Source organism: Chrysoperla carnea, chromosome 2 (assembly GCF_905475395.1).
Source record: "Chrysoperla carnea chromosome 2, inChrCarn1.1, whole genome shotgun sequence".
In the NCBI taxonomy this organism is placed as follows: domain Eukaryota; kingdom Metazoa; phylum Arthropoda; class Insecta; order Neuroptera; family Chrysopidae; genus Chrysoperla; species Chrysoperla carnea.
This window is the reverse complement of record NC_058338.1, coordinates 14,632,259-14,659,575: the sequence shown is the minus strand read 5'-3', so window position 1 is coordinate 14,659,575 and position 27,317 is coordinate 14,632,259. Positions and strand designations below refer to the sequence as shown.

General features: G+C 28.8%; 4 protein-coding genes across 4 annotated transcripts; 1 reads left to right on the top strand and 3 right to left on the bottom strand.

Moving 5' to 3' along the window:
• Positions 1-6,297: 6,297 nt before the first annotated feature.
• LOC123292134 lies at positions 6,298-12,974 on the bottom strand. The gene is made up of 14 exons (XM_044872690.1): positions 12,902-12,974; positions 12,589-12,752; positions 11,467-11,611; positions 11,156-11,398; positions 10,841-11,046; positions 10,620-10,779; positions 10,283-10,554; positions 9,557-9,838; positions 9,304-9,496; positions 9,113-9,238; positions 8,736-9,049; positions 7,964-8,675; positions 7,309-7,461; positions 6,298-7,073 (listed from the first exon to the last, which is right to left on the bottom strand). Exons 2-14 carry the CDS (start codon positions 12,694-12,696, stop codon positions 6,760-6,762), a joined length of 3,228 nt encoding a protein of 1,075 aa, XP_044728625.1. The 5' UTR covers positions 12,697-12,752; positions 12,902-12,974; the 3' UTR covers positions 6,298-6,759.
• Positions 12,975-15,292: 2,318 nt separating this feature from the next.
• Positions 15,293-17,475, bottom strand: LOC123291584 (m7GpppX diphosphatase). Its single transcript, XM_044871919.1, has 4 exons — positions 17,127-17,475; positions 16,914-17,059; positions 16,617-16,841; positions 15,293-15,677 (listed from the first exon to the last, which is right to left on the bottom strand). Exons 1-4 carry the CDS (start codon positions 17,473-17,475, stop codon positions 15,396-15,398), a joined length of 1,002 nt encoding a protein of 333 aa, XP_044727854.1. The 3' UTR covers positions 15,293-15,395.
• A 206-nt stretch (positions 17,476-17,681) lies between these two features.
• LOC123291581 (peroxisome assembly factor 2) lies at positions 17,682-21,993 on the top strand (the record flags this gene model as incomplete). The annotated part of the gene is made up of 9 exons (XM_044871917.1): positions 17,682-17,688; positions 18,284-19,000; positions 19,065-19,294; positions 20,139-20,520; positions 20,888-21,202; positions 21,261-21,434; positions 21,494-21,623; positions 21,679-21,815; positions 21,884-21,993. Coding segments are annotated over exons 1-9 (2,202 nt in total), but the record flags the coding sequence as incomplete, so codon positions are not given.
• Positions 21,994-22,952: 959 nt separating this feature from the next.
• LOC123291578 lies at positions 22,953-25,649 on the bottom strand. Its single transcript, XM_044871913.1, has 4 exons — positions 25,553-25,649; positions 24,852-24,914; positions 24,126-24,346; positions 22,953-23,196 (listed from the first exon to the last, which is right to left on the bottom strand). Exons 2-4 carry the CDS (start codon positions 24,912-24,914, stop codon positions 22,953-22,955), a joined length of 528 nt encoding a protein of 175 aa, XP_044727848.1. The 5' UTR covers positions 25,553-25,649.
• Positions 25,650-27,317: the final 1,668 nt, after the last annotated feature.

The window sequence follows — 27,317 nt, the reverse complement described above, 5'->3', positions numbered from 1 at the left end:
AAATTTATATTTTTTAACATTATATCAATTCTAGATAACTTTTCTATTATTGAAAATAATTTTGGACGTATTTGATAATTTATTATACATAAGAATAAAATTAATAATTTTGAAAAATAAATTTTTATGTAAAATGCAACTTTTAAAATAAAACTATTTTTTGCATAAATTTCCATTAACTTTTGATCATTATTTGCCGAATATGAAAAGTATAAAAATAAAATTAATATAATTAATGAATAAATTATTTCGGTAATAAAATTAATTAATTTTGTTTTTTTATTCGATTCGTTTAATGTATTTAAACTTGGTAAGCCTAATAATTTTAATTGAATTGTTATTGATTTAAATATTTCTAAGAAATTTGTTATTTGTTCTTTATTGGTAGACATTTTTAGAATCTGTTTATTTTTATCATATACTGAAAGAATTATGGAAAAAATGATATATTTTTTATTCAGTAATATTTTTATGTCATGAAAAATGTAGTTAAATTAAAATAATTAATTGAATGAATTTTATTACAATAAAAATATGAAGTAATCTATTTATGTCTGTTATTTGTAAATTGTTACCTATTAATTAAATTATATTAAATATCGATTTGAATTATACAGAGTGATTTTTAAATGTAGGATACAGCTACATATGGTGAACGTGAAGACATCTAATAACCAGTCACCCACGTAATAAAAATGTATCATTAAAGACCTTCTTATTTAGTTCTTACTTTCAAATTTTTTATTTCTTAGAACTTGTAAAATCGCCTTGGTTGTATGAGGGCAATTCTCCGGCTCGAGTTATCGTTGTTAAATAAGAATGTAGATGGATACATTCATAAAAAAATCCTTTTCTAAACTTTTGTAATAAAATTCTGTACAATTCTCGCCTCTTTTCAAGTTCAACCACAAATCTGTCTATTATTATTAGATATACTGTTCTTCTGAATGTTTCCCGACCAGATAGTGAAAAAGTAATGTCTTCGGCAGATTCATTTGCTGTGAGCTTTCACTTCCGTAGCCTTTTTGAGTATTTTTCAAACTGTGTGACTATTCCAGGGTTTGCTGTTCATTTAAAATTTTCACTGCGTGCAGAATTCATATGAATTACACTGTCACTCATTTAAAGAAATGTGTAAGTAAATGTCAACAACATCGGTCTTTAATTTTTTGCATACTTACACACAATTTTATGTTTCTTTAAAAACTTCTAGACGCGCGCTCCTTGCAATTTTGCGCCTGTAGTCTCGTGCCTACCTTGCCTTATGGATAATCTGCGTCTGCCCTGCACTCCAAATATAAAAATTATTTTATTTTGTCAAGTATTTTATGGTCATGCTATATATACTTGTATAGCTGTATGCATTAAAATGATTAATTTAATAAAGTAATTTTATTACCCGATAATAATTTTTTTGATATCATTAGCAGATTATGAATATAATAGCACCGAGCATTGCATTGTAAAAGCAAGAATTAATTATTTTCTAACACGCCCCCCCCCCCCCACTAAAATTTTCACAATTGATTTACACCTAGTCCAACTACATATAAAAAACATTAAGCCTTTTATCCAAAACTACCCTGGCGCTCGTACATTCTTATGTAACCATAAATCTAAAATTTAAAAATATTTTGACTGTTCCCGTTAACATAGGCTAAAAGACATCGAGACATCGTATTCTTGATAATAGATTGAACAACTAGAATGTACAAAAAGGTTTCGGGTCGAAGTCGGACTTGGAACCATTTTCTTCATTAGATTATATTATTCTATCTTGAATTCAAGAAAAAAGCAAAAGGCTGTTCATATTTTTTCAATAGGTCGTTTTATTGACATGTTTTCCGTTTTCCATATTGAAAACGCCGCGATTTCCAAAGTTTTCGTAAATGAAAACCCTGTAGATTACACTGAAATGAAGCCACTCAAGAAGTTTCGTAACAGTGTTAGACACGAAATCATATACCCCCCTCTGTACTGTAGTCTACTTTTTCCGTTATCGTTTTGTGTTCGCCATCGTACCTGACCGTAGTTTAAAAAACAAAGCTTTATTAAACAAATCAGAATATATATATTTTAAATACAAATATACATTTTAAGTATATAATAGAATAAATATTAAATACAGTTCTTATTATACATAAAAAATAAATCAAATTATAGATATAGATAACAGTCCTAGAATTTTTTTTTTGTAAGACATTCCCAAATTTTATAAACACTTTTTTTTTTTTCTTTTTTTTAGTTACTTTCAATAATTGTGCATGTCTCTTGTGCGCGAATTTTACAACCTGAAAAATTTTAACAAATAAAGTGTTTATAATGTATGGTATGCGCTAAAACAGAAAATTAGATAAAATGTAGTTTCAAAGTTTGTTGTTTACAATTTGAAATACTTTTTGTATAGGTAGGTACAACAATATAAGGGCAGAGATAATCAAAATTTACCCCACAAACTTATTATTGATAATTGGGAGCGCCAACTGGCGATAGTAATACGTACTAATTAAAATCAGAAGAAGACCCGAATTCAGTAGTTACAATTTCGACTACCAGATGGCAGTACTTGAGACAATATTAAGAATCGACTCTATCTATCAATTTGTAGTAGGCTGAGTCGGTATAAATACCGAAAATATGAGGGTGTCTTCATCTTCAATGCGACACACTGTATAATCTCGTAAGGCTGCAACACCTTACAAATGAAGTACTGTGACGACAAACATCTAAAAATAGGGGTCTCAAAATTGCGAATGTTTTGGACACAGTGAAATAAACTAAAATAATATTGATGAAGACTTAAAATATATATGTTGGGGATCTACCTGTTATTGTCCTTATGGATCCTTATCCTTACTTTTATGTTTGGGGGTAAATTTTGTTTATCTCTGATTTAAATAAAACATTTCACATATAACGAAAAATAATTAAAATCTTTGAAAGATTCAATTATTTCGAAGGAAGAATATAGATCGTTTGTTAATATTGGCTCATTGATCCAAATGAGAATAATCCAAATTGAATTTCAAGATTTTGCGTAACATTTGCATATTTTCAACAATCAGTTTGTTCAATTTTTTACAGTCTTATTCAAATAATGGAAATTAAAATTTTTTTGTGGATAAGAATATCCGAAATCATATTTAAATAATTATTCATGTTTGCTCACAGCGTGGATCAGCATAATTAAAAACAATACAAAAATCAAAACGAATCCTTATTATCATATACAAAGTTTTTCTTTATTGAGTGCTAAAATAAAATCTTGAGTTCAATTTGAATCATTCTATATACAAGTGTTCAAAAGAGACTTTAAAAGGCTTTCGATATTAAACCGAACAGGAATAAGAATATACGAAAAGCTTGAAAAAGATTAAACTTCATTTCTGTATTATTAGCTGATAACGTATATTTTATTAAAATTTTACTCACTAAACAAATGAATATTATTTCCCAAAATATTTTCACACTGGCACAAATAAACTATCAAAAGAAAGGACCTCGCACAAATTATATGTAATCTGCATTTCGGTCAAACTTTTTCAAATTTTGGGGAATGATAGTTTGTCATTCTGAATAAAACTTCCCATGGTCACAAGTCATGAAAATGACAAGTTATTTCTACATTAAAATTGGAAAATGTACTCATTTATATAAAAAATTATTGTAATTTAATTGTCAAAAATCATTTACGTATATATGTAGCTAAAAAATATTGATCTTAACAATTCATATTATTGATCCATTGAACATTTTACACTGATTCTTCTTTGAATTTCGTAACATATTCTTCAAAAAAACAAGAATTAAAAAACAACACCCTTACATTGAAAAACACACGTATGCATGTAGTTAAACATATCTGTATATGTGTTTGCCTATACACACATAGGCATATATTATACAAATAAGTACATTTTCCAACTTTAATTTAGCTATAACATGAAATCCTGTCATTTTCATTACTTGTGACCATGGGAACTTATCTTTAGAATGATTTAAACTAATCATTTGCCAAAATTTGAAAAAGTTTGACCGAAATGCATAAGTTTGAATAATTAAATGGAAATAAAACATCAATATTTTTGTTTTTAGGCTTACTAACTGTTCCTTAATAATCATTGTAAGATTAATCAGAACGATGTGCATATAATAAAATGAAAAAAATTCATTAACACTATTTACTCGAAAAAAATTTTGGTTGATTGTCTCTGTTTTAAATACTGTTTATTATATTTTTTTAAATTCCCTTTTAAAAGACGTTTATTCGACTCTTTAGTGTGGTAAAATAGTTTCGAGTAGTGTTAATTTAAACAAACATTTTTTTTAAATTAGCATTTGTTAGCAGTTTATCTGTTCAAAATAGATTTTTAAAATTGGTTTTATTTACAGTTTATTTAGGTCTATAAAGATAAGACAATTTATTTTAGGCTTAAAAAAAGTTCAAAAATCTTTAATGAGCTTAAATAACTGTTTCTTATAAGCATTGTTGCTAACTTTCGAAAAGAAAGAGAGAAAACCACCTAAAAATCACCAGACAGCAGTTTATGAGAATATATTGCAATTATAATTACAAAACTTTCAATAATTAGTAAAACCATTAGGTAGTTTTAGTAGTTCAACTACTGAGTAGGCAACAATGCTCATAAGTACTCACTTACTTAAGGTTCATCTACACATTTCAGTGCACGGGCGGCAAAGTCAGTTTTGACCCAGTAAAATCTGCCATTGATCATAAATAATTTTCGAATAGAAAATGTTTGCAGGATCCCGTTTAGAAAATGCTCATGAACGTACAAGTGCAGTATAAATACGAAGGATAGATTGTTCTTACTTGCAGAACCACAAGTATCTAAAAATGTTTAACGAAAATTGTAATATTGAAATCAAAACAAACCGTCGTAAATTGTGCTAAAAATAATCGTGACAATATTTTTTAAAAATATGAGTTTACAAGAGTAAACTCGACCTTTTTATCTTTTAGGAGTAGATCTCATGCTTTTTTTTTACCCGTTTATCGCTCTACTGATTTTTTTCTTAATCTCTACTTTTTTTTTGTCACAAGATGTCACATATAAAATTAATTTTATAAACTTTATTAGAAGTAGGTTTTGCTTAGAAAAAAATTATACCTAATAGATTTAAGTTCCCATAAAATTTTATGTACATAGACAATATAAACAATAAATAACTACTTTGTGTTTTTATTTTAATTGAAAACTTTATCTGCTTACTCCTTTTTCTGTATAAAATATTTCTTCCTGTCATATTCTTTCGGCACAAAGATAAACTTATTAGTTCCTTTATTGGAATCCATACTGAATGGTTTTGAGATTAAAAATTTGTAATATAATATATTAATAATCTAACTATTAATAAAAACTTGAAACAATCATCAAAATTTTTGGAGTTGTTTGTCAAATTAAAGGATAAAAATTACAAAATAATCTTTATTTTAACAACGGAATCTCCAGAAATTTTATAGTTACAATTCTTGAGTTAGAAATTTAATAAATGATTTTCCCAAATTTTATTTGGTAATAATATCCCGAAATTTCATGGTCTTGTTAGAAGCTTTCCCAGTGACGAAAAAAGCTACGAAGTAACACTATCGGCACAATAATATGTCAAATAAAACCAGTGAAACTATCCAATGGAATGTTTCAGTCAAAAATTCTATCCGAGTATAGACATGGCATTTAGTACATTATAAACATATTTTGGTACTAAGGTAGTACGAGTGCCAAGGCAATTTTAAATTTAGAGTTGAAATTATTTGTACCTTATTTTCAACTTCATACCATCAGAAATATTTTATTTATAACATAATTTTCATAAATTTACTGTTTTGAAACTTTTTACGTTACTGGGATAGCTACGGCTGCAATTAAGTTAAATAATAATATTATAATAATATAATTTTATTCGCAGGAAAGCAAGCAAAGTCGTCTTTAATTCCACAATTATTATTTCATTATTATGATCACAAATTTGAAATGTACGACCCAAATTTAGTAGGATTACATACTTGGTTTATCAAAATTGGATAAAATTTTGATGTGATAGAGCAAAATTAAATTTTTTGGATTCTGATGACGTCATAAAGTTAAAAAATTCGATTTTTTTAATAACACAGCCAAAATTAATCCGATCTTATTGGATTTTTTTTTGAAACCCACTAATTTTGGGCCATTCTTTTCAGCTGTGATATCAATTTTTCGCTAGCTATCACTAATGTTCTAAATTCCGGGACCAGGGCTCCACATTCATGAAATCTATTAGAGCTAGGTTAATTTTAATCACAAATTTGAAAACATTTTTTTTAGATATGTCTGATGAAGATCCAATAAATAGATTGAAACGTTGCTGAAATAATAATTGTAGTATAATTATTAAACACGACCTTGTCCGCTTTCCTGCGAATAAATTTATATTGTGAAAATAAAAGTTATAGTTAAATTAAGAAGAACAGAAGTTGGAAAAGGTTCAAAAGTTTATACTATGGCTTTGCTCAAATTTTTTTATCGTCGTCTGACATATAGGTACAAAATTAGCCATTTTTATACAACAATAGGCTTTTTTTAATCAACCAGATAATTTTTGGTGATTCTCCTTTGGGTAATTTTTTCCCCAATTAATGTGTTACATAAAGATTCCTTCCTCAAAAAGGTCGAAAACATGTTATTAAAATATAGATATTAAAAAATCATAGATTATAGTCTCATCATATATTCTTGAAAAAATTCTCTCTCGCTCCATTCAGTTTGACACTTTGAAATACCCTTTACCATTTTCACCCAAAAATTCCGTCCAACGTTGATCTTGTATATTCAATATTTGTCCACATGTCTCGTAATCTAATAACGGTCCACAATCGCACTGAATATTAATACGTTGTATCGTTAGTTGCCCTAAACTCAATTCAATGACATCATTTAAATATCGTGTGTCATCCAATTTACTATTTCCAGAAATTTCCTTTATGGAATCAGATAAATCAATTCCACGTTTTTGTAGACACATTTTAATGAATAAATCTTGTTGAGTTGATTTTTCCAAATTATGATATTTATCTAAAATATATTAAAAGACATTTATCGTAGGTACTCGAAAAAATCGAGTTTCTTGTTTTTATTGACTTTATGACATAACATGATTAACAAAAGTGATGATTCCTGTGCACGGATTTAGCTACACTAGACATTAAGAAAGGAGGCTTCCCTTATGAACATCTACATCAATCTTAAGCATGTAATAAAGAAAAACACGAAAACAAGAACTTCAAAGCCACGTCTCTTAATTACTTACCATTTGACCATTTAGCAGCTTCCATTTTTTTATCAATACACTCTTTGTCGATTGGTAATAAAATTTGTGCTTTATTTTGTACAGGTATCCAGAATTTGGCAAATACGTAGTCGATTGAATTATCTAATTTTTTCAACGGTTCTAATAACACACCTGTAACATATTTTTATTAGAAAATCTATATTAGAAAAAATCTGATGAAACTTTATTTTGGTCCAAAAAGTATAAAAATCAGGTTAATTTAATTATTGGATGCCGAGTTTCTGAGATATCGCAATATTTTGATCGATTTTAGTCCGTATCTCAAAAACTATTGGACCAGTCAACAAATGCACCCGATTTTTGTACTTTTTGGGTTAAAATTGCCTTATATACTGAGTTTTATCAAAATTGGAGATAGAAAAAATTTTTCGATTTCTTGCAATTTTTTTAAGGGGTACCCCTTTGAAAAAATCGAGAAAATCGGAAAAAATTTTTTGTTTTAGAATTTGATGAAACTCGGTGGATGGGGTAATTTTGATCCAAAAAGTTTAAAAACCAGGTTAATTTAATGTTTGGACCTATAGAAAGTTACAATGTCAGCGAGTATCATGGGCAAAACTTTTCAAAAAATTTTTATTTACTAACTCGAATAGGTTATTCGAATTTAACTCACCTGTGCTATCAATTTTTGGTACGTAACGATTATAATTTATCATTTCACGTTTACCACGCCAATAACCATGCTCCTTGTCATCTTGTTCTTTTTCGCTTTCTAAATCCCACAAACTTTCTCGTCTACGTTCATCATACATACTTTCTAATTCTTTCTTAACACTTGACATTTGTTGATAATTCTTTTGGCGATATCGTAAATCACGTTGTTGAAACTTATTATTATTTCTATTACGATATTTATTCTCTAATTCATTTGATATCATTTCTAACTCACGTTCTGCATTTTCTAAGTATGATTGACGTAGTATATCCCGTGGTACATTACTTAAGTCATGCAGCAAACGATTTCGAGCATTTTGTATATTTGCATACTCATCGTAATTATTTAAATTTTTTAACAATCGTTTTTCAACGCCTGATGAACCATTTTCAGGTGAAATTTGAGGTTCTTTGTTTGTTAAATTTTCTGTTTTGTTTGAGGTTGGCATAGTACTATTTTGTAATTCTTCATATTTGTCTTTACTACGGGGATCACGATTTTGTGCTCTTAAATAACTTCTGTCGGAATTTCTAGGATCTATTTCATCATCATATATATCCTCTTCGGGCAATGATAAATTTGGATCCAAAGGTAATGTGCCTTCTTGGGGATATTGTTCATTTTGCCAATCTGGTGATTGCATCCATTCTTCAGAAGGTGTCTCATCACCCTAAAAGAGATTAAAATAACTATGATTCGATCCTATAAATTTGTATATATTAACGCATACTTGAATATGGATATGCTGAGGTGATCCATGAGGTTGGTTTTTTGTAAAATCTGTTTTAGAAAAATCACGAATTAAACCTTCACCAGGTGCCTTATGGCGAAAATTACTTGGAGATACACCAGCAGGATTAGGCTTACCGCCATTTTGATATAAAGCCGGATTTTCAATATTTCCATACAATTCGTCTATGGGTATTTCAACGTTGGTACGTCTATTGTTTAAAATTGGAAATTCAAAATCTGGATGTTCATCCAAAAACCTTTTCGCCTCTGATAATGAACTGTATGATTTATTATATTCATCATTTGCATTTTCTGAAACAAAAGTTTGAATAATGAAGGAAGGTGACTAAGAGAAAAAATTGCTTGCAAATTTACCTGTGGAATAAATTAAAATTCCTGGAGGCTCTTCATACTGGTTAAGAGCGTAAAGCTTTAGAATTAACGTTGAATTAAAACGCATTTGACATAGGTCAGCACGACTTTCTGCCCAAACAGATTTTCCTGCAACAAAAAATCGTTTTGATCAAATAAATAATAACTTTGCTCGTTAAAAAACAGCTTATTACCTAAAACAAAGTTAAACTCGTCGAAAACGTCACTTGAATCTTCAAATCCTTTACACACCCCAATCCAATACAAAAATAAATCTAATCCACGATTTTGAACTGATATAGATAATCCAGCCAAATCACTAGGACCACTATCAATCACCCATTTATGTAATAAATCTTTTCCTGTTTTTCCGTCTAATAGAAAAGTCTACAAGAAAAATTTAAGTTGTAATAAAAGCTAGATTGAGTAGTTAAAAAATTGCATTACCTGTGCATAGAAATATTCTGGAAAACCATTACCCACATTAAATTTAACCATAAAGTCTGTAACATTATCGTCATTAAAATATCCCGGTACAATTGCTGCTGATGTTTCGGAATTATTAAAAGTATAATTCCAAATTTGTTTATAATTAACACCATCCATGGCAATTACACTTCCATTAAATGTCGAAAATATTATATCATCCGTAGAGTCACCAGTAATGTCGACCAGTACAGCTGGTGTTAAAATACCTTTGTGCTTGTCTTGATAAAGTAACGTTGGTTTCTAAATAAAATAGTAAATTATTGTCATTTAAAGAGAAAAAGAATGTGACGATTAACGCTAAATTGACAGCCACAATTATGTTAACTGGAGGCGATATGATATATAAAATCTGTATCAAACGCAGTAGGAGCCCGAGGAAACGTCAAAAAAGAAAAAAACTAATTTGTACGAGAAGGGAAAAGACAAACTTTTATGAGAAAAAAGGGGGCGCCAAGATTATTTACGACGAAGGCTTTATAAATAAATAAAACGGCGCAGGCTGATTTTCGCTTCACTTAGGGACCCTGACATGTTTTTATCTGGCACTGATTGAACACTAAAGTGTTATTACATTAAAAACGGAATTTTAGCAGTGTTAATAACAATTTTTTAAGGAGACAAAATTGGTACCTCTACTCTAAAATTTTAATAGTTTTTCCTCATATATAATTGATGTAGCCTTACCATTAAGTGTTTTTTCCCTGCTGAAAATCCATTTAAAGGTATCACATACAAAGCACCTGGTGTATCCTGACCCCCAGTTCCAAATAAAATACCTACAGTGTCACTCATTTGTTCTCTGGTCGAATTCACACCGGAATTTGTATTATTTTTTATGTTACGCTTTAACAATTGGGGCATATAATAAGTTTCTCGATTACTAGGTGTTGGAATTTCTACAATTTCTGATCCAGTTTTTCCAGATATTAAAACCAAGTGACCAGTACGAATTTTTCCTAAATTCCAAAAAGAAGCATGTTCCAGAAATGTTTTCTATTTTCAATATGTAACAAAAAAATACCTTTTTGGGCCGTATGTGAAATAATCACATCAACAACTCCATCACCATCTTGATCATGGATCAATTGTCCAACTAAATAATCAATAATAGAATTTTTAACAATTTTATTGGTAAATTGCCAAATTAATGTGCCATTTCGCCCATCTAAAGCACACAAAAACTAAAAAGCCACATTCAAATATTAGAATCACATAAAACACTTTTCTGTACTAAAAACTTACACCTCCGCGGCCCATTGCAATACAATCCATAATTTTATCACCCGTTAAATCTGCCGAACAATCTATGTAGTAAACGGGATGTGCCGTCCAGTATTCCCATAATAATTCCCCATTATTTCCATCTAAAGCCATTACACCACCTTGACACACTACTTGTTTTGTAAAAAACATTGTGCACAAATATGGAAAGGGTTTAGGGCCGCTCTCTAAATTAAAAAATTTAACATTATGAAATTTCTTCAGTTTATTATAGTTAGAGCATTTAGCTATGTTAATTTCTATTCGCTCCGTGTGTGATTATATTTGAAAAGCTACCTGTTTGAAAACCGAGGATCATATCTTGAATACCATCTTCATTTACATCCACAGTACGAATTGAGGATTCTGTAGACCTTTTTGGTATTGTAACATTCCACATATTTGTAACTCGAAATGATGTGCATGGCCTTAATAAATTTGAACTTAGTGGTCTTGGTACTGATTGAGAGAACCACGGTCGTATCCGATCCATTGGTAAAGGATATATAGATACAATTAACACAGTCAATCCAATTAAGCCTACGAAATTGCAAAATTGAAAATATTCGTGAACGTTTTTTTAAAGTTTTTAGGCATACACTACTTACCTAAAAGAACTACTAAAGCAATTACAGCATAACAATAAAATACACATTTAATCCGACATGGTGCATGTCGATTTCGAATACCTTCTTTACAAATTTTTCTTCTTGGTGCCATAAGAGGCCGTTTAACGCCCCTGTCTTCAACAAGCTGTTACAAAATAAAATCTATATGAATTACTTAGAACATATTACAAATAAAATATATACATTGGGAATTATTCAATGCATGTTGGGAAATAATGGCAACTTTGGGTCTATTTTTGTATAAATATCGAAATTTGAAGTTTATCAAACCAAAATTTGCTCAGTATTTCTTTATTAAGAATTTTCATGTAGCTAAAATTGATGTTTTAGCTAGTACCATGAAAATATGCGCCTGAAAGTCAAAGTTATTGTAAGACATTTATTTTTCAAGATTCATCCAACGATATTGTAATTAATAATGGTGTACACGAAAAGAAATTTACCCCCCCCCCCCCCCGTTACCATTTTTTTATCATAAAAGGCCTTGATAAAAAACTAGTCCAAAAAATGCCGTCAATTAGCCAGACAATTCTCTATTAGAGAGTCCATGTAATTTTTAATAAAATTTATGGTTGGCCCATTGAAAGATTAATTGCACATATTTATTTATGTTTAGGCAATATACATTACATTGTTGTATGATTTTTGTAGAGAACTACTGCGATGTCGTAAAAGTCGGATACGAAAAAGTGCCATTATTTTCCGGATTAGATAGTTTTTTTTCTCCATAACACTGTTTGTCCGAATATATATTAAAATACTCAACAAAATTATATTCAATTCAAGCAGGGACAACTGTTAAGGGCGATACGAAAATTTTTGAAGCGCTCCTTTGAATTATATTCCTACAATGACTTATTGGGGTATAAACAAATCGACCCACCCTAAGACCACCACTGAATTCAAAACATACCGATATCTAGTTCAAATACTTCTTACATCTTATACTTAGCTCTGTTAAATGTATATAACAGTGACGTTTTACGGGTATTAAGCAATATCAGTTAAAAACGTTATAAAAATTTTAAACTTACAAAAAATATCAATAGAATGACGATAAACTTATTGTTATTTATTACAAAGAGTGAAATCAGCCCTTACCTTTGATCCATTTTTACCATCCCTAATAAAGACTTCATCGTCAACATCACTTAAATCTTCATCATCTAAACTATCCCTTACAGCTAATTTTGTGGTATACGAATCCATATTGAATTGGATTAAGTAAAATATACTTAAATTATTTCACTATTTTCAATTTGACTCTAAAAAACAAATAGAATCATGATATTACGTCTCATTTTTAAAGTTTAATTTTATGTGATTGTTAAATCAAACCACGAATTCATGGAGTTTATAGCTTGATATAATTGAAAATTGAAAATATTTATTGGATTTATTGAAAATTACTCACACAAAATTTTCACAACCACATAATATTTTCCATATTTTTCACCACTTTTGTAATGTTAATGTTAACAGATGGTTTGTGTATATTATTTTTCACGTTAATAAGGAAATAGGCATGTAATATTGATTTTTTTTATGTGGGTATTCTCACAATAACATAACGTACGAGCACTTTCTAGTGTTATAAAATAGAACTGTATATGATAAACGTTCATGTCTATTCTATCTAAATACAGGAGAAAAAATAGATTAGGCAATTTTACGAAGCAAATTTACCTAGAAAAATTCGCCAAGCATTTGGATTATTAACTCCGATTTATTCGTTTCGAAAAAAATTAAATTTTATCACTTTATTATACAGGTGATACAGTCACTTTTGCATAAAAATGGGGTCATGCTAGAAAGATGCGGTTTTCGGCATTGGGTACGGAATCTGCTTGAAATCTGCGGTGAAAATTAGGAAACTTTTATTTTTTCATTGAAAACTCCCGGAAAATCTATGAATATTAACTATTGGGTGTAATTACGTCCAAAATGAAAAAATATTTAGCACTACAGCTAGCGTATGGAAATGAATTATCTGCAACAGATTGTAATGGTTGATATTATTTCGAATTACGGTATTTTTAAAAGGCCGGTGAATCATTTCTGATAACATCTCGTTTACTGGCCAATATGTAACAGATAACACTGACTGGCCCTTTTTTAAAAATAATGTTATCGTCTTTGAATACTTTCTAATCGTGTATTCTATTATACCAGGCGTTCCTCAAAATAAAAACGACTATATTCATAAATTAAAAAAAAAGAGTGTGTGTACTTATGTACACGCGTTAGAAGTTATACTTCTTTCATTCAAAATTAATTATTCATATGAATACTATATTTCACAACCATCGACTTGAACTGGCTCAGGGATATAAGTACTATGTAGTGTATAGTATGAACACTCAGTACTGTAACTATATTCAGTGTTGAAAATATATTTTTTTATTATTTCAATTCTGTGGCTAACTTCATCATGTCGTTCGTGCGCGCGCAGCTCACAAATTCACTCTCATCCAAACGCGCCAAAAGAAGTATAACTTCAAAAAGTTATTATATAAATCGGAAAGGGACTTATGGCACACCTGTACAAAATTTTATGAAATTAGCTCTGTAATCAGGAAATTTTTTACTTTGAAATAAAACACAAAATTAAAAATAAATACGCTTCTCACTTTTATTCAAGAAATTTTGTACAAATAAAATTATTCAACAAGTATAAAAAAATAAAAAAAGATACTTTAAAAAAATATTTTAGTCATCTTATATTTGAAAATTTCAATCCAAAATTATATACGATATAGTAAAATCATCATTGGTATTTGAACAATTTGACATTAGTTCAGCTTTATCATTTAAATCTTTTAGACCATCTTTAAACATTGGATATGCCACTTTTAAATTTTGAACACTCATATCTGATTGCCATAATTGTACATCCGATGAAACGTTTGTACAATATTTAAATAATAATTTAATAGCAACATAATTTTGTAGCTCAATTAATCGTAAACGTTTATGTTCTACACGTTGATGAGGTGAATTTTCAAATAACGCTACATCTAGTCGTCGATCTAATACCCATAGCAAAATATATTCTGTTTTATCGACTGTCACATGGCATTCAATTAGAATTTTACAAATAATCCCAATGGTTTCATTAATTAAATTCAAAATTGATTGATGAAATGCATTCAAATTTAAATTCATATCCGTAATTTGAATCGAATTTAATTTAGTTTCAATATTTTTTACAAAATGGACCGTACAATCCCATAAAAAAATTTGCCCATTAATATTCGTACCTAACCAAGCTAAACATCGTTTACAAAAAATCACTTTATCAAAATACATTGCTTTCTCATTTAAAATTGTGGAATTAATCGTAAAACTACAAAAATTATAAAACATTTCATCAAATTTTGGTTGTAACGACGAAGAAACATCATTTGTTGTTTCAGATTTATGACAAAACCAATCGCTAGGATTACAATTTTCACTTGGTAATGGTAAAATACGTCGAAATTGTATTGACCTATTTAATAATTGATTTGTACAATTACGGCATTCTAAAGAATGCTCAGCCATTTTGATTGTCTCAAATTGGCATGGCGGTATTGCACTAGGTAACTTTGAGGCATCATTTACTTGTAATATTTCAGTTTTAAAACTACCGAATTGATTTAACGTTTTAGTTGTAACCCGAAACGAAACGTATTTATTATCGACGATTAAACTTGACATACTTTTTGGAAGTAATTGATAATTCTTATCGATTTCAATTGTCTCACATATCTGATAATTGTTTGATGGATTTTTATATAAAAATAAGATTGAATTTGAACGTAATTTTATTTTGAATGTTGTTGAATCGATATTTAGGCCGTTTAACGGTTTCAAAAATACATTACACGATTGTAATCGTGGACGCAATTCAATTAAAAGTGAATTTATTAATTCGGACATGGTTTTAATATTTTTTCAGTTTCAAATTTTTTAAATAAATTATCGTTTTCACGTACAACAAATGGTAGAGTAACACGTTGATAATAATCACCAATTAATTCAATGTTACTTATAACGTTGGTTAACAAATGCGATTTTTCTGTAAATATTCCGGGGGCGTCATATTTTAAATATGTAAAATGGACATGTAAATGATAAAATGATGGTTGATAATGTAAATAAATTCTTAGCTGCGATGCTGGAAGATTATATGTGTCTTCAATTGCTTTCTGGAACAAATTAATATATCAATTACAAGTTTAATTTTGTTTTTATTATCAAAAGTTGTAAAACTACGTTTACTGTTAAAACTGACCGATGCGAAGCTACGATATAAATTTAGATTCATAAATCTCGGCAGTTACAACGAAGAAAGGAATAGACCTCGGTTTCTTTCAGTTTAAACATAAAAGTATGTTAAGATCCCTCCAATCGTTAAACAGAAATGACAAAAAGTAAATTGAATAATAGGGAATATTCATGTATTTTTTTAATATTTTTAATTCATTGCTTACACCGTTATAACAAAGTAAAAAATATAAATACTGTTTAAAAATGCTGTATTTAAGAGTAAACAAATATTTAAAATACTTTATAATTTTGAGATATTTAAACGCAGTTTTTTGTCGCTCTCTGTTGATGACGTATAAGTACGTGATCTGTCAATTGGTGACAGTTCAATGTATAATTTACACTATAAAAAAATGAATTTACAACACAGAATTTACACTCGTCACTATTAAGTTTTCTAATAAAAAGCCGTAGAATAGTATAGTTTAATGAAATACCATATAAAATGTAAGTAATTAATATCATACAGTATGTCAACAAATTTGACAAGCCCGTACTATGATGTCACGTCCGTATAAAAATTTGAATTTCCGTTTTAGAAATTTTTAAATGCCCTCACTGAATTTGTACTTTTATTAATTAATTTTAAGTAATTAAAAAGATATTAATTACTAAAATAATGGTTTAGTTGAAATGTCCAGTCATTAAAGTTCCGGAAGAAAAATATTTGAACCAAATTTAAATTTCATGAATATTCCCTATTCGCGAAGGCGAAAAAATCTGGAATCAGTAATCTTAAAACTAATTTTCCTACTCTAAAAAACTAGTTATTTGTATACAATTATGTAATTATTTAAGAAAGATGTTAATAAACTTACCACTCCTTTGGTATAAATATTTCGTAACAGCGGTAGATGAGAATCATTTAAATCACGTAATGATTTCAACCCCTTGCAATGTACAATTCCAACCAAATACAATGTTTCTAATGTTTTCCCATCCCATTTTAAATCGGGAAGTAAAATAAATCCTATATTCGGATCAGAATCTTCAAAAACAATTCGTTCCGATTCAGATTTATGATCTAAAATATTATACACCCACTGAAACAAAACAAAAATTTTGATAATTAGGTATTAATAACTTTTCAAAACCATATGCCTATCTAAACTTACGTCTAACGAAAATTGTTCTTTTTGAATATGAGGTAACGTAATTTTATTATACAAATCAACAGTTTCGTTAACTAAATGGATATTTTGTTGAGAAAATTTTTGAATATGTTTTTCAGTCGCTGGATAAATTATAGTTGTTTTCAAACCTAAAAATAAACTACGTAATTTAACACTCTAAAAATCAACATGAAAAACACAAATGCTAAAACTTACCACTTAACACAAGATCTGGAAAACATTCGTAACTGTAATACACATCGTTTTTAAACACATATTTTAAAACACTGTTTTCAGTTAAATAACCATCATCGTTATTAAATTCTGTATCAGTAAATGATTTTTTCTCAAATATTAGTAACGCTATACCATCTTTACCAGGGAATGAACCTTGAATACATATGGTTTTACGATTACTATTATTTGATAAAATTTTTTCTAATTTAAAGTCTGATAATGTTTTCACTAAGTTATCATCATGTTCATCATTTATTTTATCACCATTTTTATCATCTAATTTAATTTTCTTAGAAGCAGGAGCGTCATTTACATCAGATGTCGCCATGTTGTTTGAAATATTTTCGTGAACCAAATATTTTCAATTTCTTGTATAATTTTCATAAATTTTTATAAAATTATATTTGTTTATGTAAATTTAATATTTGTTTTCTAGCTTTTATACAATTTAAAAATAAATATTAATAAAAATCTAGTTTTTATTTGGCGCCTTTTTCATGTGTCATTTCCGTTTACATGACGTTTTAAGTCAACATGGCCGGTTTGAACGAAGTTTTCCTTTTTATAAAGATAAACCAACAATAAATAATTATAAATAATTATTTGAGGATAGAGTAATCAAATATTTATAATGTTTTTTAGATGAATTTTCTGTACTTTTAAAAGGAATGTTAGCCATTTGAAAGAACGAATATAGAAGATGTCTAATTTTTTATTTTGCCGCCTTTTTTCGTTGGTTTTGATTTTTTAATAATTTTGATTTAAAAGGCGGGAACTCTTTTTGGCTTTTTATGAAATATTAATTTTATAATAACCGAACTTGCTTCCTAGATGAAAATTATCTTAAATTGAGAATTTTTAGTTTTTTTGATATCATAATTACTCAGTCGGTACAATTTTTAATAGTAATTAAAAGATGACATTGCTGATTGTTTACTTTGAAAGTAGGTAAACATGAGAGAGCAAAGTTTAAAAAAAACATGACCTGTCATTATTGTTAAAAATGGGAAATAATGAAAAGTTTATAGTTTTTGTTCTAAAATTGATATTTCCAATTCATTACAAACATTTTCCAAAGTATATAATTATATGTTATAAAATATTTGATAAATTTTTTAAGTTAAATGTTCAGCCAGTACCTCGTAAATTAATTTTAAAACAATTATCTAAACACTACGTGAATGATATAGAAAATTGTTGCTTAATTTCGAACACTAATTATAAATTGTATCAATATTTTTATGGTGAAAAAAATATTGCCCGAATAACTAATCAACAAAATTCCCGCGTGATTGTTGTGTATCCAACGTCATTTCTTAACGATTCAAAAATTTATGTCACTGAACAATTCTTTTCTAATTTCAATGAACCTAAAACGATTGTTACTTTGAAAGACGTTAATATAAATCAATTTCCGAAAATTGCCACCAAAGTATTAGTTTCATTTGTGAATAATAATTTAGATGTTTCAAATGCATTGTTAGAGCGCTTATTGTTTAACTATTTTAAAACTCCGAAATTGTTATATAAAAATGATATTTTTGAAATATCCATAAAAGAAACATGTTCCGACATTTTATTTACGAAAGTTGAAGCATCTAAGTACTTTTTTAAATGTGTAAACATTTTGGGTACAAACAATGTTACATTAAAGAAATGTTTTTGTATAAACGGCGAAACAGAATTGAGTTTAACTCATAATATTCAAAGCTACATTCCAAAATCTTTTAATCTAGTCACGAATCCAAATGAATTAGAAGTTTTGAATGATTTTTTATTAGATCGATGTCCTTTTGGATACAAGGATTATGAAACTATATTGCTGGATTGTATAAAACCATTCTTGAGTAAAAGTAAGTCCAACGTACATTTGTTTTTATATTAAAACTTTTCGAATAAGTAAGATTTGTTTTTTAGATAAACCATTGAAAGGTTTGCTACCGCTATTTTTAATAAGAAGTCCAACAGGAGAACAAAAATCTATGTTAGTTGAAGCAATTGCAAATAAATTGGGACTTCATTTATTGAAATTTGAATGTAATGATTTATCATCGTTTACTGCTGTTCATACGGAAACAAAATTACGAAATATATTTTTGAAAAGTAAACTTTGTTCACCTTGTATTGTTTTGTTAAATAATTTTCAGGTCAGTATTAAATATAAATTAAAACAATCGCTCTTGTTAGAATTTACTTAACGAAGTTTTTATGTCAACATCGACTGCCTTCATTGATCCTACAGTTGTATACCGGCCGTTGAATGAATTTTCTTCTTCACTAAGGTGCTAACGGTATACCTAACCGAGAAGTAAATTGATAAGATAGGTACAGATAAAAAATCTATTCAAATGATTTTTGGCCATCTTTTTAAAATCTGAATCAACGTAAATCGATTCAGTTCTCGGTTGGCTACATCGGAAAAAATCGTTACGGTGTGCGTTCATTCAATGGTTAAACAATCACTATAATGTTCCTAATACGTAACAATTTCTATAGTTAGTATTCAATTACGATTCCCAATTAGATTTGAGTGGGAATTTAAGGTGAATAACCATTTCACAATTCTAGGCTATTGACGTATATTTATCTCATGCTACCGGATGTTTCCACAATCTTTGCGAGAAAAGATAAAGTTTTCCCTAAATGATCGTTATTTGCTGTGGAAAACGTGCAGTCACACTAACCACTCTATAAATATAGTCATACCGACCAACGGACGGGGAAGCATTTGACAGTTCAACACCTATAGGATCGATGTCAATTATGCCTGTAAATCGCTGAATTGATTTCTATAGGTACTATTTATGAAAGAATGGCCTTGTTTACTTAAAACAAATAAGCGATTTGAAAAACCGCCAATGCATCTTCAAAGCGCAGAATTCCGTAACCACAGTCGTTAAACAATCTTCGGTCGGAAATTTTTTGTTTCTGCGTTATGATTTTAAATTTTAAGTATATTGGGTGTAATTTAATAAGAAATTTTGTTTACAGATTCTATGCCTGGACAGTGATGGGCATGACGATCCACGATTAATGTCATTTTTTCAAAACGAATGTGAAATTTTATTAACTAATAATAATTATCCAATAATTCTTGTTTGTAATTCAAATGACACAGAATTAAATTCATATTTATTACGAATGTTTTTACAAATAATCAATATTGAATTGCCAACACAAGATCAGCGCTTAGAATTAATACGATGGTTATTTAAATTGAAAAATATTCCACATAAATCTATTGATTTAGAAAATATATCTCGTAGAACTCATAGTTTTTCTTTTGGTGATTTAGAGCATTTAATAAATAAAGTTTTGGAAAATGGATATTATTCAAATGAAATCAATCAAGATATGTTTTTAAATGTTATGGGTGCGTATTAAGTTTCATGTTTATTTTTCAGTATTCTGAATAAAATTAAGGGTCTTAAAAAAAAATCGAAATTTAACAACTTAGAGACAACATTCAAGATTACTTGAATACTTGGAATAAGTAGTTCATGTTATTCAGGATTTGATATTTATGTTTCGATTTGTGCCTCTGTAACCTTCGATTGATTTCTTATTCGAATGAATCGAAAGTGAATCGGTATTCAAATGAATGAAAATGATTTTAATTTCCTATTCATTACCATTTTCGGGCTCCATTTTGGGGATCCATTTTCGGGCTAGGGACTAGTCTAATACTACCATTTTTTTTACTAATCTTTACCAATTAATTACTAATCTTGATTGTTTAGATCAAATGCAGAATGATTATTCGGATAGTATTGGTGCACCAAAAATACCGAAAGTGTACTGGGAAGATATTGGTGGACTAAATGAAATTAAACAAGAAATTATCAAAACAATTGAGTATCCATTAAAATACCAACACTTATTAAAAGATACAATATTAAAAAGGTCTGGTCTTTTGCTCTATGGCCCACCAGGAACGGGTAAAACTTTAATTGCCAAAGCAGTTGCTACTGAATGTGGTTTACATTTTTTATCTATCAAAGGGCCAGAATTGTTAAATATGTATGTGGGACAGTCTGAGTCGAATGTCCGTGAAGGTTCGTTTTATGTTTTTAATCTATTAATTTATAAACTGTTAAATAATTAATATTTTAGTTTTTCAACGAGCTAGAGACGCTGCACCGTGTATATTATTTTTTGATGAACTTGATTCATTGGCTCCAAATCGTGGAATTTCGGGAGATTCAGGAGGAGTAATGGATCGAGTTGTATCACAACTCTTGGCTGAAATGGATGGCATAAACGATAATACTTCTATTTTTATAATTGGTAAAATCATAGGAATTATTAATTGAAATAATAAAAATCTAAATTTAAATAAATTTTAGGTGCTACAAATAGACCTGACTTAATTGATCCAGCATTGTTACGACCTGGACGATTTGATAAATTACTTTATGTTGGTATTTCAACAGATTCAACATCAAAGTTAATGATTTTAAAAGCTCTAACTAGAAAGTAAGTTTTTCATAGAGTTTAAAATGCTTTCTGTTATTTGTGTATAATCTTTTAGGTTCAATTTTTCTGAAGATCTCCTCAAAGATGTGGTGAAAATATTACCCGAAAATATAACTGGTGCTGATTTGCAGGCATTATGTTCAAACGCATGGTTAATTTCAGTTCGAAAGAAAATAACTGAATTACAAATAGGTATTTTTTTTAACTTTTTTATTTTGATATTGGTTTGTAATACCTGTGTTAATTGATTTTTTTTATAGAAGGCAAAAGTAAAATGGGAAAACAAAGTATGGAATTAACATTTGATGATTTTGTAGCGTCTGTTAAATTGTTAAAACCTTCCGTAAATAAAGAGACTGCTAATTATTATAAAAATATTCAGAAACAATTTGAAAATATTCATTAATGTTAAAACAAACAAACAATATTATTAATTTTTTATACGTTGTTTTTATTGATTATTTCTTATTAAATAAAAATTAAAAAAATTTTTTTTAACTTTAGAAAAAGTACTTTATTATTACATTCTTTCGGAACATTTTATCGGAAAGAAAACTTAGTTAATGAAAATTGAAAATTAATATCAAAGAGGGTAATTGTATGCGCTTCTAGAAAAGAATATTTCAATCACATGAAGAATGAAACCAGTGTATCTCAGTTTAATATCCTTGATTACTCGACTGAATCTACTGCAGTAACTCCGCACCCAGAGTATAGAAGTCATGGAGACACAAGGATGAATAAAGCTAAAAATTATATCTATTGCATAACGTAATCGATTGCCATTTGCCTCCATTGTGTAATTTGTGAATTACAAACAAAACAAAGAGCTTACAGTGATATCCTATCTCTTAGCTTCGGAAAATAAAATGGTGTTTTTTTAACATTAGTTGCATTCTTAGTACGCCGACGTTCTTAATAATAATAATGACCTAGTGAGATATGTCTAAACAAGCTCATACCGCTGTGCGATTGATGATGGAAAGCTTTTTGTTGAGGCTAACTCATAAAATTCTCTGAGCTAAATTCTGATTCATTCGATATTATAACAATTATTTCCATAAAATTCATAACATTGTGTTAGCTTTTATGAAAGCTAAAGTCTTAATGAAAGATACTGCTTAGATCTGGCTAATAACAAAAAGAGTCATTTTATGTAGTAGTTTAAAATTAGATATTTATGTAGCCTTCTTTCCACCTTTCACTTAGCTAGAGGCCTCTAGTTTGACTCCATTCTAAATAAAACAAGGATTTTTTGCGATAAAAAGTATTTGTCTGTCTCACTAAGCCTTCATTACAGCTTGATTTAATATATTATATGATAATTAATTATAAAAGAAAGCTTGAAAGATAATTATCTAAATTTGATGATATATTGTTTCTTGTAATTAAATCGTAGCAAAGTATTCGATCACGCTTATCAACAAATTTGTATGAAATTGTCGGTGGTGGCTCATAGAATAATGATGATTTCATCTCATAAATGTGACGTATGTATACATTATTAGTTAAGTTGAACATTGCATTTAAAATATCTAGTGTTGAATTGCAAAAATTTTCTTTAGTTTCAGGACTAATAAAGAAAATTATATAGTAAGAATTTTTTTTAAATAATTGATATTAATAGCTGAACTCTCGGTGACGAAAAAAAAACTGTAAGGGATTTATTTTCTGATGACATCACACAACTGTTAAAGAAGAGGTAAATGTACTATCTATGAAAATCCGAAACAATCTACGTTGGAGCAATTACTCCGAGAATGAAAGTTTCAAATTTCTTCTACCACAGTTTTTTTCCCTTGGTAAAAATACGTTATCGTCAAACTATATGCTTATTCAGAAATATTTTCGTCAATCAAATCAATGTGCTGTGGAAGACTTTTTTCTATTATCATTGTGAGAGGAAAATCTGAACACAGTATTCCTTCTGGTAAAGACTGCAGTCTGTAGTCGATATTTTGTACATTGGAAACGTTTATTTACTTTTGCAAAATAATATTGTCAGAGAAAATACTTGAATTTGGAAATTTACGTGGATCGTCCTTACGTGGATCGTGTTAGATCGTCAGAGTTTCCATGTGTCTAATCTTTAATATTTTATTCTGCCGACGAAAATTACCGAGAGCGTTAATTTATTTAGCTTTATTTTGTCACCGAGAATGCTGCTGTAAAATTAATATTTTCGAATGACTTTAAATTTTGTATTCTTACATATTCACGATTCGCGATTACCACTGAAAGCTCCGAAAGAGAGATCGATTTGGATATTATTATCCAAGGTAGAATTAGGACAACGCTGTCATTTTTACCCACACTTTCCGATGGAATTTGATAAAAAGTATTCGAATTTGCAAATAATAAAAAAAATGTGTGCAAAATTTGAAGAGCTAACCTGTTTATGGAACAATACGAGATGTGATTAAGTATATGTGGGTGCATTTTCCGTATATATATATTTTGAAATCATTCGAAGATATGACATTTTTATTTTTATACTTTTACCATAGTTTAAGAGCGTAAACTTGTGGCGCTGCTAATGTTAATACTCGTATTTTCAAATAACATTTTTCACATAAATGCTGTAATGATCCATACCAGGTGATTGAATCAAAGAAGCAATAATGATAGACGTTACATTTCAGCATTTTATGCCATAATTTTCGGTTAATGGCAATACTATCATGAGATGAATCCCATTTCCATTCCTTATCATAAACGTTCCCCTGTAAAAAACATTGATTATAGTTATTGTAAAACAAAAAGCAGCGACGATTTATGGGTTGCAAATGTGTGAAGAAGCGATTTTTACGAGTTTTGTCCTGCAAAAGTTTTTTGCCTGATTGCATTTTAAGTGCTTGGTTGTTAATTGCCAAGAGAGCACGCGTAAAACCACCCAAAAATAACCATTTTCTGTTCTATACATGCTAGGAAGTTGGGATTTTCATCAATCGATTCGAAATAAAGTCAAATTAACATAAAAGTTCGAAAAACTTCATTTACCGCAACGCAACTCCCCGGAAAAATTAGCTTTAAAAAAAAATTAGTTTAAACAATATCCTACCGGATTACTTATCGACAACCTGCACTTTTACGTTTGGGAGCATTTTTTAAACGAGGTCCTGCACAAATTTTCCATGCGAAAATTACTCATGTTCAATGGACGGAGTTTACCGGGTAGCTATATTTTGAGAAATAATTAGTCGTCCCTACATTATAGGCTGTACCTACCTTTATTCGTCGGTTTTGATATAAATAACTCAAAGCTTTTACGATGTTCCCTGAATTGTACATCTGAAAATTATAAAATATGCAATTTATTTAAAACTATGTTGATTCTGAATAACGAAGAAAATTCTAGATTCATCCTAGAAACCCAAGAAATAAAAAATCGGAATTTTGGGGGAAGAAATTTTTTGTTTTCTAAAACTTAATACAAATACTGATATTCAACACATGTCTATATATACGGTATTTCAACAGTTAATTCTGTCAATTAATTATTTTCATTTTTATCTATCAAACTAAATTTCAATGGCTATTTTCTTTCGTTTTCCCGACAAAATATCTCCTACAGAAAAACTTTTTTTAATCGAGTTACTCTTATTTTTAACATTATTCATTAATATGAATATATTTGGGTTGATTAGTTCACGATCATAATGTACTTATCTTACTCCGCCGTGAGCACTAGTATCGCTATGCCATTCTAACTCCCTAGTCGATTGCCTAATTTACCTATTGTATGTATGCATAGTCGACTATGAAGTGAACCTATGTGTAATATCAATTATACGAACCATCGAACAAAGTTAATGTTGAAATTGGTTTGGCTTTTAATATTAAACTACTTTACTCGTTTTAAAATGAATTCATATAAAATATTTTTTTCAAATTTTTTCATTATTTGTAATAAAACAATATATGTATACCTTTCCGATTGCTGTGTCCGCATTAACGCCAAATTCAATTATTCTATGCTGCAATTCTTTCGTTTCATTATATTTGTTTTCAACGAATTGATCAAGATATTTCCAAACTTCGACAATATCTTTGGAAACATAATTGTTTTCTTTTAAATACAAAATTGATTGATTCCAATTGGATGTATAATTAATTTTATCAAAAACAAAATGTACAGTCCACAACCAATGATTTTTATCTTCGGTTAAATTTGATTGGTGATATGTAAAATTTTCATCATGAAATAATATGTGATGGCATTTGTTTGTCTTTTCATTTCGCCTAGAGGAAAAAATTATGCGTGTGTTCTGAGATTTAATCCAGTCTAGCTGATTAGCTTAAGCTGATGTGTTGGCACGGCCCAAGGCAGATTAACTAATCAACTGGCAGCATTTCTATGCGGATCAAATTTAGTAGGATTACATACTTGGTTTATCAAAATTGGATAAAATTTTGATGGGATAGAGCAAAATTAAATTTTTTGGATTTTGATGACGTCATAAAGTTAAAAAATTCTTTTTTTTTAATAACAAAGGCAAATTTGATCCGATCTTATTGGAATTTTTTTTGAAACCCACTAATTTTAGGCCATTCTTGTTAACTGTGAAATCAGTTTTGCACTAGCTGTCACTTATGTGCTTAATTCCGGGACCAGGACTCCATATTCTTGAAATTTATTAAAGCTAGGTTAATTTTGATCATAAATTTGAAAAGTATGAACTAAATTTAGTAGGTTTACAGACTTTGTTTATCAAAATTAGATAAAATTTGGATGTGATAGAGCAAAACTAAATTTTTTGGATTCTGATGACGTCATAAAGTTAAAAAATTCGATTTTTTTGATAACAAAGGCAAATTTGATCCGATTTCATTGGAATTTTTTTTGAAACCCACTAATTTTGGGCCATATTTTTCAGCTGTGATGTCAATTTTCTCTAGCGATCACTTTTGTGATTAATTCCGGGACCAGGACTCCATAATCTTAAAATCTATTAGATGTAGGTTAATTTTAATCACAAATTTGAAAAGTATGAACTAAATTTAGTAGGTTTACAGACTTTGTTTATCAAAATTAGATAAAATTTGGATGTGATAGAGCAAAACTAAATTTTTTGGATTCTGATGACGTCATAAAGTTAAAAAATTCGATTTTTTTGATAACAAAGGCAAATTTGATCCGATTTCATTGGAATTTTTTTTGAAACCCACTAATTTTGGGCCATATTTTTCAGCTGTGATGTCAATTTTCTCTAGCGATCACTTTTGTGATTAATTCCGGGACCAGGACTCCATAATCTTAAAATCTATTAGATGTAGGTTAATTTTAATCACAAATTTGAAAAGTATGACCGAAATTTAGTAGGATTACATACTTTGTTTATCAAAATTGGATAAAATTTGGATGTGATAGAGTAAAATTAAATTTTTTGGATTCTAATGACGTCATAAAGTAAACATAGGAAGTCTAAATCCGCCACTGGCTATTAGACTTTGACTATGCTAAAAAATGGAAAAACAAAAAATTACTTACACTAAATTCAATCCAGGGCATTCACTCGATAAATTTGAACTTGGAAATTTGTATTGTAATTGTAATGGAAATGGATAAAAAATTTGCGTGTATCTTGTATAATTAATTTTTCTTATTAATTTCATAATGTTCGGATTGTAATACGTATGTGAAAATATTAATAAAACATTTTTGATATTTTTCACATTACTTAAATTATTAAT

Coding starts and splice junctions, on each gene's coding strand:
- LOC123291584 (XM_044871919.1), bottom strand. CDS start 17,475: ATGGCGACATCTGATGTAAATGACGCTCCTGCTTCTAAGAAAATTAAA. Junction 17,060..17,126: donor TCCAGATCTTGTGTTAAGTG/GTAAGTTTTAGC, acceptor GTTTATTTTTAG/GTTTGAAAACAACTATAATT. Junction 16,842..16,913: donor AAGAACAATTTTCGTTAGAC/GTAAGTTTAGAT, acceptor GTTTTGTTTCAG/TGGGTGTATAATATTTTAGA.
- LOC123291578 (XM_044871913.1), bottom strand. CDS start 24,914: ATGTACAATTCAGGGAACATCGTAAAAGCTTTGAGTTATTTATATCAA. Junction 24,347..24,851: donor ATCAAAACCGACGAATAAAG/GTAGGTACAGCC, acceptor TGTTTTTTACAG/GGGAACGTTTATGATAAGGA. Junction 23,197..24,125: donor GTTTACGCTCTTAAACTATG/GTAAAAGTATAA, acceptor TTTCTTTATTAG/TCCTGAAACTAAAGAAAATT.
- LOC123292134 (XM_044872690.1), bottom strand. CDS start 12,696: ATGGATTCGTATACCACAAAATTAGCTGTAAGGGATAGTTTAGATGAT. Junction 9,239..9,303: donor CGAGTTTAACTTTGTTTTAG/GTAATAAGCTGT, acceptor TTTTTGTTGCAG/GAAAATCTGTTTGGGCAGAA. Junction 7,462..7,963: donor ACCAAAAATTGATAGCACAG/GTGAGTTAAATT, acceptor AATATGTTACAG/GTGTGTTATTAGAACCGTTG.